General features: G+C 44.3%; 1 protein-coding gene across 1 annotated transcript in view; it reads right to left on the bottom strand.

The window, feature by feature from the left end:
• LOC127607048 (metabotropic glutamate receptor 4-like) overlaps positions 1-17,429 on the bottom strand; it is a 208,857-nt gene that overhangs the window by 42,613 nt on the left and 148,815 nt on the right. Inside the window, exon 7 of the mRNA XM_052075088.1 lies at positions 7,621-7,821. Within this exon, the coding sequence (XP_051931048.1) occupies positions 7,621-7,821 (201 nt within the window). The remainder of the gene's footprint in view (positions 1-7,620; positions 7,822-17,429) is intronic.

Here is a 17,429-nt window from a genome sequence, read left to right on the forward strand (position 1 = left end):
ATCCCTCTGTAGTTAGAACACACCCTCCGGTCCCCCTTTTTAAAAAGAGGGACTACCACCCTGGTCTGCCAATCCAGAGGCACTCTCCCCGTTGACCACGCGATGTTGCAGAGGCGTGTCAACCAGGACAGCCCCACAACATCCAGAACCTTGAGAAATTCCAGGCGGATGTCATCCACCCCTGGGGCCTTGCCAACGAGGAGCTTTTTAACCACATTGGTGACTTCAACCACAGAGATAGGAGAGCCCACCTCAGAGTCCCCAGGCTCTGCTTCCTCCAAGGAAGGCGTGTTGGTGGAGTTGAGGAGGTCTTCGAAGTACTCTGCCAACCGGTTCACAACGTCCCGAGTCGAAGTCAGCAGCGCCCCATCCCCACTGTACACAGTGTTAGTAGTGCACTGCTTCCCCCTCCTGAGATGTCGGATGGTGGACCAGAATTTCCTCGAAGCCGTCCGGAAGTCGGCTTCCATGGCCTCACCGAACTCTTCCCATGCTCGGGCTTTTGCCTCGGCGACCACCAAAGCTGCGTTCCGCTTGGCCAGTCGATACCCGTCAGCTGCCTCTGGGGTCCCACAGGCCATAAAGGCTCGATAGGACTCCTTCTTCAGCTTGACGGCATCCCTTACTGCTGGTGTCCACCAGTGAGTACGAGGGTTGCCGCCACGACAGGCACCAACCACCTTACGGCCACAACTCAGATTGGCCGCCTCAAAAATAGAGGCACGGAACATGGTCCACTCGGACTCAATGTCCCTCGTCGCCCCCGGAACATGGGAAAAGCTTTGTTGGAGGTGGGAGTTGAAACTCCTTCTGACAGGGGATTCCGCCAGAAGCTCCCAACAAACCCTCACAATACGTTTGGGTCTGCCAGAACGGACCGGCATCTTCCCCCACCATCGGAGCCTACTCACCACCAGGTGGTGATCAGTTGACAGCTGCGCCCCTCTCTTCACCCGAGTGTCCAGAACATGCGGCCGCAAATCCGACGAGGTCGATCATTGAACGGCCTAGGGTGTCCTGGTGCCAAGTGCACATGTGGACACCCTTATGTTTGAACAAGGTGTTCGTTATGGACAGTCCGTGACGAGCACAGAAGTCCAATAACAAAACATCACTCGAGTTCTGATCGGGGGGGCCGTTCCTCCCAATCACGCCCCTCCAGGTCTCACTGTCATTGCCCACGTGAGCATTGAAGTCCCCCAGTAGAACAAGGGAGTGCCCAGCAGGAGTACTCTCCAGCACACCCTCCAAGGACTCCAAAAAGGGTGGGTATGCTGAGCTGTTGTTTGGTGCATATACACATACAACAGTCAGGACCCGTCCCCCCACCCGCTGGTGGAGGGATGCAACCCTCTCGTCCACCGGTGTGAACCCCAATGTACAGGCACTGAGCCGGGGGGCAATGAGCATGCCCACACCTGCTCTGCGCCTCTTACCGTGAGCAACTCCAGAGTGAAAGAGAGTCCAATCCCTCTCGAGAGGACTGGTACCAGAACATAGGCTGTGTGTGGAGGCAAGTCCGACTATATCCAGTCGGAACTTCTCTGCCTCACACACCAGTTCGGGCTCCTTCCCTGCCAGAGAAGTGACATTCCATGTCCCAAGAGCTAGCTTCTGCAGCCGAGGATCGGACCGCCAGGGTCCCCGCCTTTGGCTGCCGCCCAGCTCGCATTGCAGCCGACCCCTTTGACCCCTCCCACGGGTGGTGAGACCATGAGAAGGGGGACCCACGTTGCCTCTTCGGGCTGAGCCCGGCCGGGCGCCATGGGTGTAGGCCCGGCCACCAGGCGCTCGCCAACGAGCCCCACCTCCAGGCCTGGCTCCAGAGGGGGGCCCCGGTGACCCGCGTCCAGGCAAGGGAAACTGAGTACCATCGATTTTATTTTTCATAAGGGGCTCTGTGAGCCGTGCTTTGTCTGGTCCCTCACCTAGGACCTGTTTGCCATGGGTGACCCTGCCAGGGGCATAAAGCCCCAGACAACTTCGCTCCTAGGATCATTGGGACACACAAACCCCTCCACCACGGTAAGGTGATGGCTCACGGAGCTGCACACACACTGTTGAAATAAATTCATTTAAGGTTTGATGGATCAAGAAAGTCTTTTCTCATCTCATTTTCTCATCTCATAAGTACTTGGTGCTTTCCTACTGTAGTTCCATGTAAGTTTTCCTGTGAAACGCTTTATAAACGCACACACACACAATCACACTCACGCACACGCACGCTATTTAAAAGTATTTTTTTCCACTTTCCTAGTATCAAATATTGTTTGAGGCACATTTTCCTGAACATATTATCAAACTTTGGAGCTGAGAGGGTCCATACTGCAGGTTTTGAAAAATGGACTTGCTGTTATGATAGATAACATTTCAATTTGGGTCTTTAGCGTATCTTCCTGTTTGGTGATAGGTAACTTTTCTCGCTGGTTTGCCAGACTTTTCAAAGCAGCAGCACACACACACACACACACACACACACACACACACACACACGCACACACACACACACACACACACACACACACACACACACAGCGACCCCTCATTCTCCCGCCCCACCTAAAAAAAAACTCATAGGGAGCCGAATGAAAGTCAAGAGTCCCTTTAGGCAAGTGTCTCTGCTCGGCAGATGTCTAAGGATTGAGGTTAGCGAGATAAAAGTGCCGTGCAACACTTTTAATGGTCACTGTAACTATTCATTCTCCAAGTTGTGTCACTGAAACCCAACATACGTCCAAATCCAACACTATTGTCACAAAAACAACACTTAGCCAATAATTTAAAGCATGCGGATCATCGATGCCCCGCATCAGATAAATGCAGCATTAGAATTGGTACTCATCAAAGGTATGATTTGACAGTTTGATAGATATTTTATTTTTTTGTTTGTTGTTAAGATCCAGAATCTCACCGCTGTCACTCATAAGGGCTGTTCACAGGGCAATATTTGGTCCGGTGCTGCACCGGGGCTGCCCCAGTAGAGCGTTCACACGTGCAAATTAGCTCCGGGGTAGCCCCGGAAAAGAGCTTATACCGGACCAAATTTGACCCACCTCAGGGAGGTGGGTCAAATATTTGCTCCGGGGCAAATGCTCGTTTGCGAGGCAGCACCGGTGTAAATGTGCATGTGTGAACGCAACTGGGTTAAATTAGCTCCAGAGCAAATGCTTGTGAAGAGTACGTATGGCAAGAATGCGTTGCTTTCGTGCTCTGTCGGACTTCCGTAATATGTTGATTCATAATGACACAAGACTTGGCTAGTAACATATTTCCTTTTGTAGGAGACTGGACTGTCTCGGAGTTGTTTGTTCCTTTGTTGTTTGTTCACAACCCCCCGCCCCCATAGAATTTATTTTGTGATTTCCTCTCTTGATTTTCTGTTTGGCGCAATAGTGTTTGCTTTTCTGAGTGTCATTAAAGTCATCGTTCATTTACGTTTTCTTGGGCGGTCACTCTCGAGCAGAAGGCAGAACCGAGAAGGAGAAGGATGTGCCGGTCCAGTCGTCGCTTGAGTTGTGTATATACAGTACGTTTTAAAAAGAACCAACACGACAGCTCGTTTGTTTTCTGTCATTTTGCTCCGCTGCAGAAACTGCCGTGTGAACGCAAGTGGGGCATCCCCGAGACTTTACCGGGGCTGCCCCGCTCAGCAGCTTTGTACGTGTGAACGCTCCACACAATTTGCTGCGGTGCAAAATATCCCGCAACAAACCATCTCGGTGCAGCACCGGAGCAAATGTGTGCCATGTGAACGGCCCTAAAGACCACTTTTTCAGTTTCTTGGGGACCACCAGAGGTCAGAGGGACTGACACTCAAATGACCCGAGGATTAAGATTTAACCCACATCCAAGCCAACCCTCACTCTAGCAACCCACATAAAAGCAACCCGTAAACCTCGCAATCCTAACCCTACAAACCATAACTCCTGTCCTGATTTACTCTAACCCTGATTATCCAAAACTGTTACATCCATAATCCGCACTAACCCTGACCTCTGATCCTATCAACCCTACACGGCAAACTACAAAGTATAACTCTTCGCCCTTTTTACTAGAACCCTAACTAACCACTAACGCGACTGCACCTAAGCACCATGAAATGCAAACTCTAATTCTAGCAATCCGAATCCATCCTAACCTCTAACCCGGCCCGAGTTGACTGTAAAACCTACATAAATATATGACTCCTATCATAACGCTACCATGAATCCCAGCCACCTTAATTTGGGTTGGAATACCCAGGACGTCTGTTTATAGCATTCAACATTGGTTGAAACTCAGCCTGTTGCCCAGAGCCAAGACAATTTGACGGGTATTAAGCCTTTTAAAAAAAAGGAAAAAACTCCCAGTGAGAGGCTCTTTTTGTTTCCTTGAATAGTTTTTAAACTCTTTATGGATTAAACATTTAATTGACATTCTGCCAAAGTGACAAGTAGATATTAATTAGAATTGAAAGGAAAAAAAGATAGCTCGCACAGAGCACGACTTCAAATGAATAATTTATCTACACGAACGCTGCACAAACCAACCACCCCCGCACACCCGCATGCACACGCACACACAAACACACGCTAAACACACAGTTGAGTTTGTGAGTTTGTGTGGAAGAATAATAATTGCCTTAAATTGCTACTCTGCATATTTTAATAATATGGAGTGTGGATCAGTGGGGATTTTTTTTCGGTGTGTGAATAAGTGAGCAATTAAAGTGCAAGTCATGGATGTGGACATGACTGATAGCTGGCAGGAGGAAATGCCAAGAATAACATTATACAATCGAGGCAGAGGTCATAAACACCCTTGAAATCATTCTGGTGAAGCATAACGCTCCTAAGACACTTACTCATGGAAATGGAAGTCTTGCCTGCATGTGGTGATGGAGTTTTAAGAACCTTGGGTAAGATGTGCAAAATCTGATTCATTCTTGCTTTAACTTGGAATGAATCCTAGAAGTGTAAAGATGATCTTTTAGGATGACTTTTTTGATGAATACTTAACAATGTTAGTGTAGTTTTTGGAGCACTAAATGTAAGACCAAATAAAATGACGGATCAAATAATAATAAGGCGGAACAAATAAGTGCGCAGAAGACAACATTGCAAAGTGATCATTCCGTCCGTATACTGGAAGGCTAACAGACGTCTGCACAAACACTGTCTCGAACATGCGGGAAGATTCCACACGTTAATTCATTTGAGAAACAGGTTTTGGGCCTCGCTCAGTGCTGCTGTTTTGATTGTCAAAGAAGTTCAAATGGGCTTGGCAGTTACAGTAATTCTGGATTAGCAGAAATGACTATGGTTTCAACAGAGTTCTGAGGTTCAAAGTTTGAATCTTGGCTCTGGCTTTCCTGCATGGCCTCATTGTGCTTGCGTAGATTTTCTCCAGGTACTCCGGCTTCATTCCATATACTACAAACATGCATTATCGATTCCTTGAAGACTCTCAATTGTCTGTAGGTGCCAATAATTGTCTGTCTATATACTGTATGCTCAACTGTTGGTTGTGACCAGTCCAGGGTCTCATGCAAAATTAGCTAGGAAATGCTGACTTTGGAAGGATGGATGATTCATTAGACTCATTAATAGAAGTGGATATAGGGACGGTGCGAATGCAATCTTCATACAGTTCAGATCTATAAAATGCAATTACCGAATTTTCCGTACTATAAGGCGCACCTAAAAGCATTCAATTTTCTCAAAAGGCAACAGTGCACCCTGTAATCCGATTCGCCTTATATGTAGTGTTATAACAGTCTCTTTATATTCCCCAATGAGTTGTTTCCATATTCGTATTCCTATGCCATTTAGTGGTTATTAGCAGGAACCAATTGTAACCTAAAAGGGTTCAGCCTGAATCTAATTGACAACACACACTCAAACAGCCAACTACTTTGTGAACTCTGCGCAGCCATTATGAAATGAAGACTATACCAAAGGCATAGTTAACTATTGCCTAAATGAAGGAAGAAGGAGACAAGAAAGAGTTGTGGATGTGAGCCCACGAGGTTTGGGTTCCTTTTTGTTGAATCGATTGTCTTCATAACTTTTGTCTTTCATTTAGTGTTTTGTGATGCCATTTGTACATATTTATATGTAAGTGTTTGTGACCAGTTTTGTTACAGCCACAGCGGTTGTGAAGGCTCTCTATAAAGCTGTATTGTATGGGATTGTTTTCCCTTTAGCATACCACCGAGTGAATGCATAGAGCAACCTCATCCACTATTGTAGCGTCTATTTTAATTAATGTGCATTATAATGCAGTACGTCCTATATCTGAAAACAGTTTAAAAACAGGCCATACAGTGAAGGTGTGCTTTAAAATCCAAAGCACCTTATAGTGCAGAAAATACTGTAATTGGTGGAATATAGCCTCTTCAAAATGATGTATCAATCACCAACTTTTCCCAAATAGCTTGCAAAAGAGATTTAAAGTGACAACGTGTGCACCTTTTTTTTCCCATACAAGATCCATAGAACAAAACAAAAGGAAAGGTGCATTTCGATCCAAGGTATCAGTTTTTGGAACAAGCTTGACTGAAAACAATTCAGTCCGTTTGTGTTTTCAAGAAATTTGTTAACGTGCAATTAGTCCCCCCCAAAAAAAGACATTTGACATAATCAGAAACATGATCGATTATGAATTAGAAATTACAAGATTGAATCAATTTAGCTTTGTATTATAAAAATATATTTGTAAGCATGCCTTGACTGTCGTATAATAATAAATAATAACATAAAAATATTTAATGTTTACATTCATAAAGACAAATGCAGAGAATGCTATCTTTAACTATGTTTCCTTTGGAGGCATAATTGGACAACTGTGTTTATTGGAGCAGTCCAATTTGTATTATTTATTTATTTATTTGCACTACGGACCGGTTTCCCTTGTAGACATTTTGACAGATCAACAGCAAAAACAAATGACTGAATAGAACACAACCTTACACTAAAGGTACCGGTAGTTGTTCTCATTAGAGTTAAACTTTGCATTTGTTTCTCTTCAACGAGCAGGTCCTATCTTTGGTTAACTTTTTTTCTTCAAAAAAAAAAAACAAACAAACCATAAAGAAAGAAAGAAAGAAAGAAAAAACTCAAAGGCTGCACCTAACACCAGGTGCTTGCTGAACTACTTCATGTGTCGAAGCAGTTCAGATGGCTTCATTGCCTCATTTACAAAACTTCCACGACATATTACTTGGAGCGAGTTTGGTGCAGTGCGAATGAGTGAACTAGAAAAAAACTAACAAAAAAAATGTGTATATTTCTAGGAAGCCGTAAGCTATTTTTCGCTCATTATTTGGCTTGCTACCATTTTCTAAGACACTCTCCAAACCTGCTCATTTTCTTTCCTCATTTTTTTTTTTTTTGTGGGCTGACTTTTTTCATGTTTCACGTGACCAAGATGAGCGTTATGGCAGAGGCACAGGTGGTTGATTTTCCAGACAAACTTCTTCGAGGCTTTTTTTTTTCCAAACTAATATATATTAATAATTTTTTGTATGGAATCTGTGTGTGGTGTGGTACTAAATGACTGCTGGTTTGGTGGCTGCATTCAAGGGACAACATTTATTTGGTGAAAATCGGTAGAGGGTGCATCAGTGGCATGCCAACTCACCTTTAAAGTTGAGGCGGCGTATGTGCTTGAGCAGGTGTGTGCCATTGATGGGCTCCATCTTGGCGCAGAGGCCCACCTTGCCCGGGCACAGCTCCTGGTGCATATTGTGTAACGCGTGAGCCATGGAGTAGACGGCGTCAATCACGAACTGCACCTTGCCTTCCTGCTCATAGTTGGAGTCCTTCCCGATCCGCTCTTGATCTACAAGAAATGAGTGGATTAGGAAAATGAATAAAGAAACCTCCATGAATGACTTCATCTTGAGAGACTTTACACGACTTCTATCTTAGAGCCAGTCTGAAAATTGAGTGGTTTTGGTAGAATGCATGTCTCCACCAAGGGAACTTATCTAAGTCAAGCCAATGTATCTCGTGCTATTTCACAAAACCGAAGTTCTCTTAACTCACTTTTAGCAGTGAGTTTTTACCCTTTTTTTAACTTTACCCACCAGATGGGAGCACATTAATTCCTGTGTTGCAATAAGTACAACACTGCATGTATACAGTATGTACCACCTTTTATGCCACTAGCCGGCCTTGAGTCAATCTACTACACTGTAGTCTCAGGGGTGGGCAATTATTTTCCCGAGGGGGCCAAATGAGAAGCAGAAAATATTGTGGAGGGCCGGGCCAAAAGTTAGAAATAGAAATAGAAAATAAAGAAGATAGCACAATGTCTTTGTATGTCAGTAATAATGTAACATTCTCCTCCACCATCACACTCAGTACCGGTTCTCCTCAAGGATGTGTACTGAGCCCCCTGTTGTTCATGCTCTACACATTTGACTGCTCTCCGACTCTTATTAGCGGTCCAGTTTGCAGAAAGTTTTTAACATGATAACAATCAACCCATTCTAGGATATGTTCATTGACTCGAGCCACAACCAATTCACTATGAGCATGGAAATTGCCAGAATCGGGCTGAGTAAGAATTGCTTCCTTGTTTTTCAAAGTCTCGTAGATTTGAGTCCTGAATGTTTCGTACTTTGTTACCCGCTTCGTTTAATCAGATACATATCACTTTCCCTTCCATGGTCATTACTCTCGAGCTCTTTCTTCGTCTTCCTCTCCCTCCCTGTGCTCTGCAACTTGAAGTAACTGCGCCACATGGTGTTGAAATACCTGTCATTACAAGTCCAAACGAAATGAATGCAATCAAACCTTAATTGTGCACCAATCTTTGGCGGGCCGGATTAAAAAGATCAAGGGCCGGATCCGGCCCGCGGGCCGTATTTTGCCCACCACTGCACTGCAGTCATACCTTGGTTTTTGACCATAATCCATTTCAGAAGAATGTTCGAAAAACGATTTGTTTGAAAATCAAAACCACGGTCTTTAAAAAAAAAATCTTTATTGAACACATCTGCTCACAATGGAATGCTAAACGAGGAAGCGTCACTTCCTCATCTACCCGAGGAAGCATCACTTCCTCGTGTAAGGAAGGCGAGAGGAGCCAAGTGGTGCATTCAAGTGCGCTCAGTTTGGTCGAGAGCCGATTTTCAGTCGTAATCCGAGGCATAAAAACCTTGAAATCTTTGGTCGAAAACCGATTTGGTTGAGAACAGAGACGTTTGAAAACTGAGGTTTGACTGTACAGTGTATTTAACCAATATAAGACGACTTACACAGCACCGATCGAAAGTGTTGCTGAGCTTTAGTCCAATCAATTAACGCTTGCCTCAGTGTGCAACACTTAAGATTAAATAGTGCAAAGGAGGCGAGTTGACCTGTAGGATAAGAGTGCCTTGTTTGACGCCTTGTTCAGCCTACAGCAGGCACAAACTCAGTGAAATCATAATTATTAGTTGTAATTATTTTAAACTGAGGCCTTTATGGAGCAAATGGGAAGAACTAGCTCAGAATACATTTGTGTTTACTTTAGGATGTCTGTTTGCTCATTCCCTGAAAAGGCAGATCATCTCATTTGATTATTTCTTTTTCCTTGTTCAGTTTTTCTGTAAATTAAAAGAAGCCACGAATGACAAAAAAAATAATTGTTTTAGCCCTCAAAAAATAATTTAGCAGAAATAATTTTACAGTACATAGCTATTCCAGAAACATGGTTATTACAATCCATACATACATTTTCTGATCTGCTTATCTTCGTGCTGGAGCCTACCACAGCTGTCTTCGAGCAGTAGGCGGGGGACACCCTGAATTAGTTGCCAGCAAATCGCAGGGCACACAGAAACGAACAACCATCCGTGCTCACAATCACAGCTAGGGACAATTTAGAGTGTTTAATCAGCCTGTCATGCGTGTTTTTTGGAATGTGGGAGGAAACTGGAGTACCCGGAGAAAACCCATGCAGGCCCGGGGAGAACATGCAAATTCTACACAGAAAAACTGGAACCGGAATCGAACCATGCACAGAGACATCATTTCCCCGGTTGAGGTAAACACGCATGTTTCTACCTGAGACAATAGAGTCAATATCTTGAGCCTATACTCAACGACTTCATCTGTCCCTGTGTCACTTAGTGGAACAGAGCATTGTAGACAGCGCAATTCCGTGCCAACCCTGCTCAGAATGATGGGATACCTGCATCGGCCTTCTGCGGCTTCTCTTATTGTCGTTGTAGAGAAAGGGCCTTGCCTATCGCGATTAACTGCAAGCTAAATATGTGGAGCTCTGCTGACAAGAGAATCAATTACAATATGCGGAGTGCAGGTCAGAGGTTATTTCTTCTTATTGTAATTATTTTTATTTTTTTTTATGTCCTGCAGGAAATCTTATCAGCGAGAGGGGGAAAATCCGCAGAAGGATTACATGGATTTATGTGAGAATTACTTGGTAAAGTCTACACGTTCATTTGCCATTATCTTTTACCTTCAGTGCATACTTGTCATTTTTCATTAACTTCAAATTCTATAGGTCTCACGGTTCGCAGATGCCAGAGCTGTGGTTGGAATTCATTCACAGAGCCCTAGCGAGAGAAATTAGGCACGCAGCAAATGTGGACATACATTTGCTCAGATAATCCACTCGATGTAATAACTTGGGAAGAGTGCATTAATCCCGACCCAGGCTGATGCAAAATTGTTTTTTGTGTGTGTTTTTTGTTGTTTTTTTGAGGGAGGTGATGATTAATTGCTTGGAAGTGCACATGGCGGACCTCGAGAAGCAGATGCAACACCCAATACTAACATATCCGCACAGACCACAAAAGAAGTGTGGATTAAGCATTGACTAATTAGCAGCAACGAGGTAATCGCCGAGCTGCAGCTACTCATATGGCAATTTGAAAAGGAATTGCCAATCAACAGGTGGCTGACTGGCTCTCTTTTCAATTATTTTCAATAAGCAAAGAATGTGGGGAAAAAGTGTTGCGCAAAACTTGTTATATATATATATATATATATATATATATATATATATATACACACACACACATATATTTGCCGCTTGGGGCAAAAAATGAGCACATAACACCATCCAGTGTGGGTCTTTGGGCAAGATCCTTCACGCTAATGCCTACCTCATACAATGACGAGAGACAGTAAAATGAATTACATGCCGGCTCAGACGTCGCCCGGCCAAACAAGATGGGATAACTTGGCTCTGTTGGAATGCTACTACTCAAGCAACCCTAGTCAGAGGGGTTACATGCAGAGAATGTGGGATAAATGGTTACTTCGAAACCCACAGTCACGGTTGACCACAAAACAACTAGTAACTCAGTGTTCCAACATCCACAAACGGCAACTGCTGTCACAACTTGAGATTGATGAGGTACGACGCAGGTTCCATGGTGAAGGGCCCCAGGCTGCCAGATCAGAGGAGGAGGTCATACCAGAGATTGGGAGGCAAGCCCCAATGAATGCAGATGATGAGATTGGGAGGCCAGCCCCAATGAATGAAATGTTGAGCTAGGCAGCAACTGACCTGAAAGCTAAGATCATGGTGAGAATGAAAGCTGGGCAACCTAGAAACCGATTACAACGGCTATGTGAAGTACCACCTGAAGTCTCATGGAAAGTGTGAATGCAGCACTGAGGGCGATCCCTACCGTAACGATCACTGAAACCAATGAGCTGAAATACGCTTCAGCATCAGTGATCCTTTAGATCCCCCTTTTTCAACTGGCGGACCGCGATCCACGACCGGACCGCCGACCTCCTCTGTCCGGACCCTCGGCAAATTGTATAAAATAATAAATTATAAAGCGATTTTTACGTTATAGATTTTCTATTTTTGGACTATAATCTGCGGATTACCGCGATCGCTTGTTAAAATTATCCGTTGTATTATTTGCGTGCACGAACAGATGTATTGCAGAGGACGCAGCAGCGCGACTCTGTGTGTGTACAATGTTTGACGAACTGGAGACGGGGGCATGTCGGCGATAACGATGCGCTGATTGGCTCCTCTGAACTTAAGGTGTGCCCATACATCAGCGTCACGTATTCAAAATGGATGATTGTGTCAGGAAACAGACGCACGTGCGACGCCACAGTGTGCTCACAGCTTCAGCACAGGAGAGCCACACACAGACTTTAATAGGGATCTGGGTTAAATTTGCTCCAGAGCAAATGCTTGTGAAGAGTACGTATGGCGAGAATGCGTTGCTTTCGTGCTCTGTCGGACTTCCGTAATGTGTTGATTCTTAACGACACAAGACTTGGCTAGTAACATCTTTCCTTTTGTAGGAGACTGGACTGTCTCGGAGTTGTTTGTTCCTTTGTTGTTTGTTCACAACCCCCCGCCCCCCATAGAATTTATTTTGTGATTTCCTCTCTTGATTTTCTGTTTGGCGCATTAGTGTTTGCTTTTCTGAGTGTCATTGAAGTCATCGTTCATTTACGTTTTGTTGGGCGGTCACTCTCGAGCAGAAGGCGCGGAAACCGAGAAGGAGAAGGACGTGCCGGTCCAGTAGTCGCTTGAGTTGTGTATATACAGTACGTTTTAAAAAGAACCAACACGACAGCTCGTTTGTTTTCTGTCGTTTTGCTCCGCTGCAGAAACTGCCGTGTGAACGCAAGTGGGGCATCCCCGACACTGTGTCGGGGCTGCGCCGCTCAGCGGCTTTGTACGTGTGAACGCTCCACACAATTTGCTGCGGTGCAAAATGTATCGCAACAAAATATATCGATGCAGCGCCGGAGCAAATGTGTGCCGTGTGAACGGCCCTAATTAGACAAGACAAATCGCGGGACGTTTCGATTGTGTGCAGTTTTGCTCCCGTCTACCCGGGGATCTTTGCAGCTGTTTAACAGCAGAACACCGCAACATGTTAAATGAACATCCCAATGGCGTCCTCAAATAATATTTGCATGCCTCAGACATTGCATTCACCTTTAGTGGAAGAACAGCACTGCACATTCCTGTGCTCCCTTGTGTCAGTATTTAAAATGGTTCTTAACTCCTCTTCTGATATATTTTTCAATGATTTCAGAGAGGATATGAAAAGGGGAATTGTACAAATGAAATAATATTTTTGTTTTCATTTTTAGTATTTATTTTGGTAAAATTAGTATTTTGATTTGCTTTTGTTAAATTAAGGGGAAAAAAAGACAACTACTGTTTAACAAAGTTAAAGTAAAAAATGTCTTATTTCTCTAAAAGGGCTATTTCTATTATTAAGCAGGCACAACTTAACAAAATAAAAGAGTTCCTCTGCCTCAACACAATACCTCTCATTATTTGCTGTGTACTGGCAAAGTGAATAATTGTTATTTTCATGCACCCCATTATTGGTTGGTTGTGAGGAGTGTTGATTTGTATAAGCTTGGCTTGACCATACTAAATGAGCATATAGCCCTGCTCCCCATGACCGCCGTGCATGGGACCGGACCATGGTCTTATTAAAAAAAAAAAGTGGACCGACAGCATTTCTAGTTGAGGACCACTGCTTTAGATGCTTGGCTGTAAGAGCAACCATGGAAGCCATGAGATACGTTATCCACCATGGAAAAGACGGTTGGAGTCTAAGATCATGTTAGACCAGGCTCGGAAAGATGTGAGTCAATTGACGGAGGCCCAGAGAGGTGTGATGAAAAGGCCGATACCCGAGAGGTACATCCAGATGACCATACCTGAAGCACTCGAAACTGCCAAACAAGGCTGGACAAGGCCTTGTAGCCTTGTCCAGCCGCCTAAAGCGGTACACGAAAGAGAATGAGGCCAGACGAATAAACAGACTGACAAGATGGTAATGGCAAACCAACCATGATCATAGATAAAGGGCAGAGGAAAGCCGTTGTAGTGGATGTTGCGGTCCCAAGTGATGGAAACATCAGAAAGAAAGAACACGAGAAATACCAAGGGCTCAGAGAGGAGCTGGAGAGAGCCTGGAAGGTAAAGGTGACAGTTGTGCCTGTGGTGGTCGGAGCACTCGGGGCAGTGACCCCAAACTAGATGAGTGGTTGCAACAGATCCCGGGAACAACATCGGACATCTCTGTCCAGAAATGTGCAGTGCTGGGAACAGCAAGGATACTGCGCAGAACCCTCAAGCTTCTTGGCCTCTGGTAGAGGACCCGAGCAGAATGAGGGACGGACACCACCCGAGGGGGGGTGGGGGGGGGGGGGGTGAGACGAGGAATTTTTACTGTATATTTTTACATTTTTCATCCGTGAGTGCTCTGGCTTCTTTGAGTTGAAGATATTTTCTCCCAACAAAGGCACTGGTGACATCGGTGTTGTTGGAGGGAGTGTGGGGGGGGGGGGGGGGGGGTTCTTTCTTTGCATGATTGTTAATGACCTAAGCGGAATGGTGGTCGATTGGTTGGCATGTCTGCCTCACAGGTCTCAAGTTTGCGGTACTTCAGCTTCTGCCCACATTCCAAAATAAACATTCAGTTCATCCATCCATTTTCCGATCCGCTTATCCTCACAAGGGTCGCGAGGGGTGCTGGAGCCTATCCCAGCCGTCTTCGGGCACTAGGCGGGGGACACCAAGAACCGGTTGGCAGCCAATCACAGGGCACGCAGAGACGACCAACCATCCATGCTCACACTCACACCTAGGGACAATTTTGAGTGTCAATTAGCCTGCCATGCATGTTTTTGGAATGTGGGAGGAAACCAGAGTACCCAGAGGAAACCCACGCAGGCCCCCCGGAGAGAACACGCAAACTCCACGCAGGGAGGCCAGAGCTAGAATTGAACCTGCTACCTCTGCACTGTGTGGTCAATGCACTAACCACTGGACCACTGGGCTGCTACATTCAATTTATTGAAGACTAAATTAAATTGTACATAATTATGAAAAAAAATCAAACGCCATTGCTCTTACTTGTCACATATTTTCTCAACTCAACTGTATTTATAGAGCACTTTAAAACAACCACCACTGTATGCAAAGTACTGTACATGGACCAAATATCATATATATACAATCACCAATAAATAATAAATTAATAATGAAGACAGTAGAAATAATAAAACAGCAAAACTCAGATCAAGTCTTGCTGAGTCAAAAGCCAAAGAATACAAATAAATTGTGAGAAAAATTTTAAAGATGGGCAGCAAGGGGGCTTGCCGACTGTTCAGTGGAAGCTCATTCCAAAAAGAGGGACCAGCAACGGAAAAGACACGGGACCTCTCAGCCTCCGCTAAATTCTCGGTACCTTTAATAGAACTATATATAATAGTCCACAGTTCTCAGGCACCGGGCAGGTGTGTAGGGGTGGAAGAGATCAGAGAGGTCAGGTGGAGCGAGGCCAATAAAGATTTGAAAACAAATAATAGGATCTTAAAAAGAACTCTAAAATGTATAGGGAGTCAGTGAAGGGATGCCAGAGTCGGAGTTATGTGCTCCATCTTACAAGTACCAGTCAAGAGGCGAGCAGCAGCATTCTGGACCAACTGGAGACATTTAATGGAGGATTTTGTTTGTATTCCTTTATTTTAGGTTAAGGGGAAAAAATCTAATGAATGCAATTGCAGTATTTATTTCAGCGAATAGCTATAGATTGTTTATACACACGCACATACCAAAAGATGTATGCTTGATTGGTGAATCTGGAATTTGGGAGGGATTAGTGTTGATATAAACTTCTTAACTCTTCCCGAAATCGTAACAGCCACATCAATAACTTCCGGGAGAGGCCACTTAAAATTGCATTTGCTAGCCTTGACATCTATGAGCCAGAAGCTGAGCTGCAATGCTTTTGTTTATGGAGTATTTGTGTGATGAGAACATGAGGCAGTTAACCTTCCAGTCCCTTTCCAAAATGTTCCATGAGGGAATTCCTCAGTTCAGTTCTGAAAAATTGGCTTATGAATAAATGTATTGTCCAGTTATGCCCGGATATGCTCAACTGATTTCTGCGCTTGGCAAAACAAGACGAAGCATTTCCTTCTGGTCACTCGTAGAATGACTCCGATGGCAGAAGACCGGGACAAAGCACCTGCAGAAATAGTCTACAAATTCTTCATTTTACATTTTAGATGGCTTCAAAAAGATGACCATCTCCGATGTCCCTCACGTTAGCATCTAAAAATCCTGCCACAACAATGTTTTCCGGTTTGGTGACTTGACAATCATCATAAGGTCCATATGGAAGTAAATTATAATGCATACAGCACAATGTCACATTTGAGGCCTTTGCTTGAAGATATGTACTTATGAACTGGATTGATTTCAACTTTAACCCTTTCATGCACCCAGTAACCTGATAACTTGGGAACCTGTCCACTGTCGTAACCGCTGTCCCTGAAAGGGTTAATTTAGGATCCATGACTTTGAAATTTTTGTGAGAATGGGTAAAGTTGGATGGCTTTTGTTGTGAGAGAGCTCTTGTTTGTTCAGCTGTAATCACACAAGGGTAAATGTTAAGTGTTTGCAATCACAAATTATTTCAAAGTCACAATGGATCGCTCGAGCGATGTTTCCAATCACTGCTGAGCAGTGTTAATTATTTCATTTCATATTCTTACATATGGTACAAAGGTTTGTTGATTATTGTGTTGTTGTGCATTTAAAGTCACGTGTCTGATCTTCAATTGCATACAGCAATAAAATAACACTCAATCTTTCGTTTTGCTGTCGTAGCCTTTGATATGTTGATAATAAATGGTCACCTTGGAGCAATAACAGTACATATGAGGAGTTACAGATGCTAAATATGTCTTCTGATGATGTTATGGACTCCTGGCTGTGCTTATTTATGCATTATCTAACATCAGGTTGTTTATTATTCAACCGCCGTCGCCGATTTCAATCCCAATTTCAATCTGGAAGGTGCTAGACCCCTCCAAATCAACACCCGTCACCCCATCTGAGCCACATCTCATCTCGCTGTTCTAACGATCATCCCGTGAGATTTTCATACGACCATCGGGAGGGTATGGCTGCAGTAATTAAAGGGCCACGGGGGCTTCGATTGGACACACTTTGGCTGATGTGAAAAAGAAGCCTCAGGGATTCTGTGAACGAGCGTGGGCAGCAGAGCAACTGTGCTCCGGTGGGGTCATCGACAGGCCACCCACGCTTAACTTTCTATCGATGTTTGACGACACTATGCTCCTTGACGTTGCCGTCTCGTGTTGGCTCGCCAGTCTGGAGCTTTCATGATGGTGTCGGTCTTTCAGGGGCTGCGTTTGAAGTCCATTGATGCCGATTTTCATTTAAAGGTAGACTTTCTTGTTTTTCTTTTGAAGATACTATTTCCAGATTTTTTTTGCACACTGACTCAACCGTGACATAAAAGCATTCAATGAGATGAGAGGGGAAAAAAACCCTGATGTTAATGGAGACAGAAGCATTGCTCACAGGCGGCCTTGCTAAAGAGGTGTTTGCACAGTCATAACTGGGCTAAATTAGACTATTTCTTTGCCCCTTTCTGATCTAAAGTCAGCAAAGGT

This window comes from Hippocampus zosterae, chromosome 9 (genome assembly GCF_025434085.1).
Source record: "Hippocampus zosterae strain Florida chromosome 9, ASM2543408v3, whole genome shotgun sequence".
Lineage (NCBI taxonomy): Eukaryota > Metazoa > Chordata > Actinopteri > Syngnathiformes > Syngnathidae > Hippocampus > Hippocampus zosterae.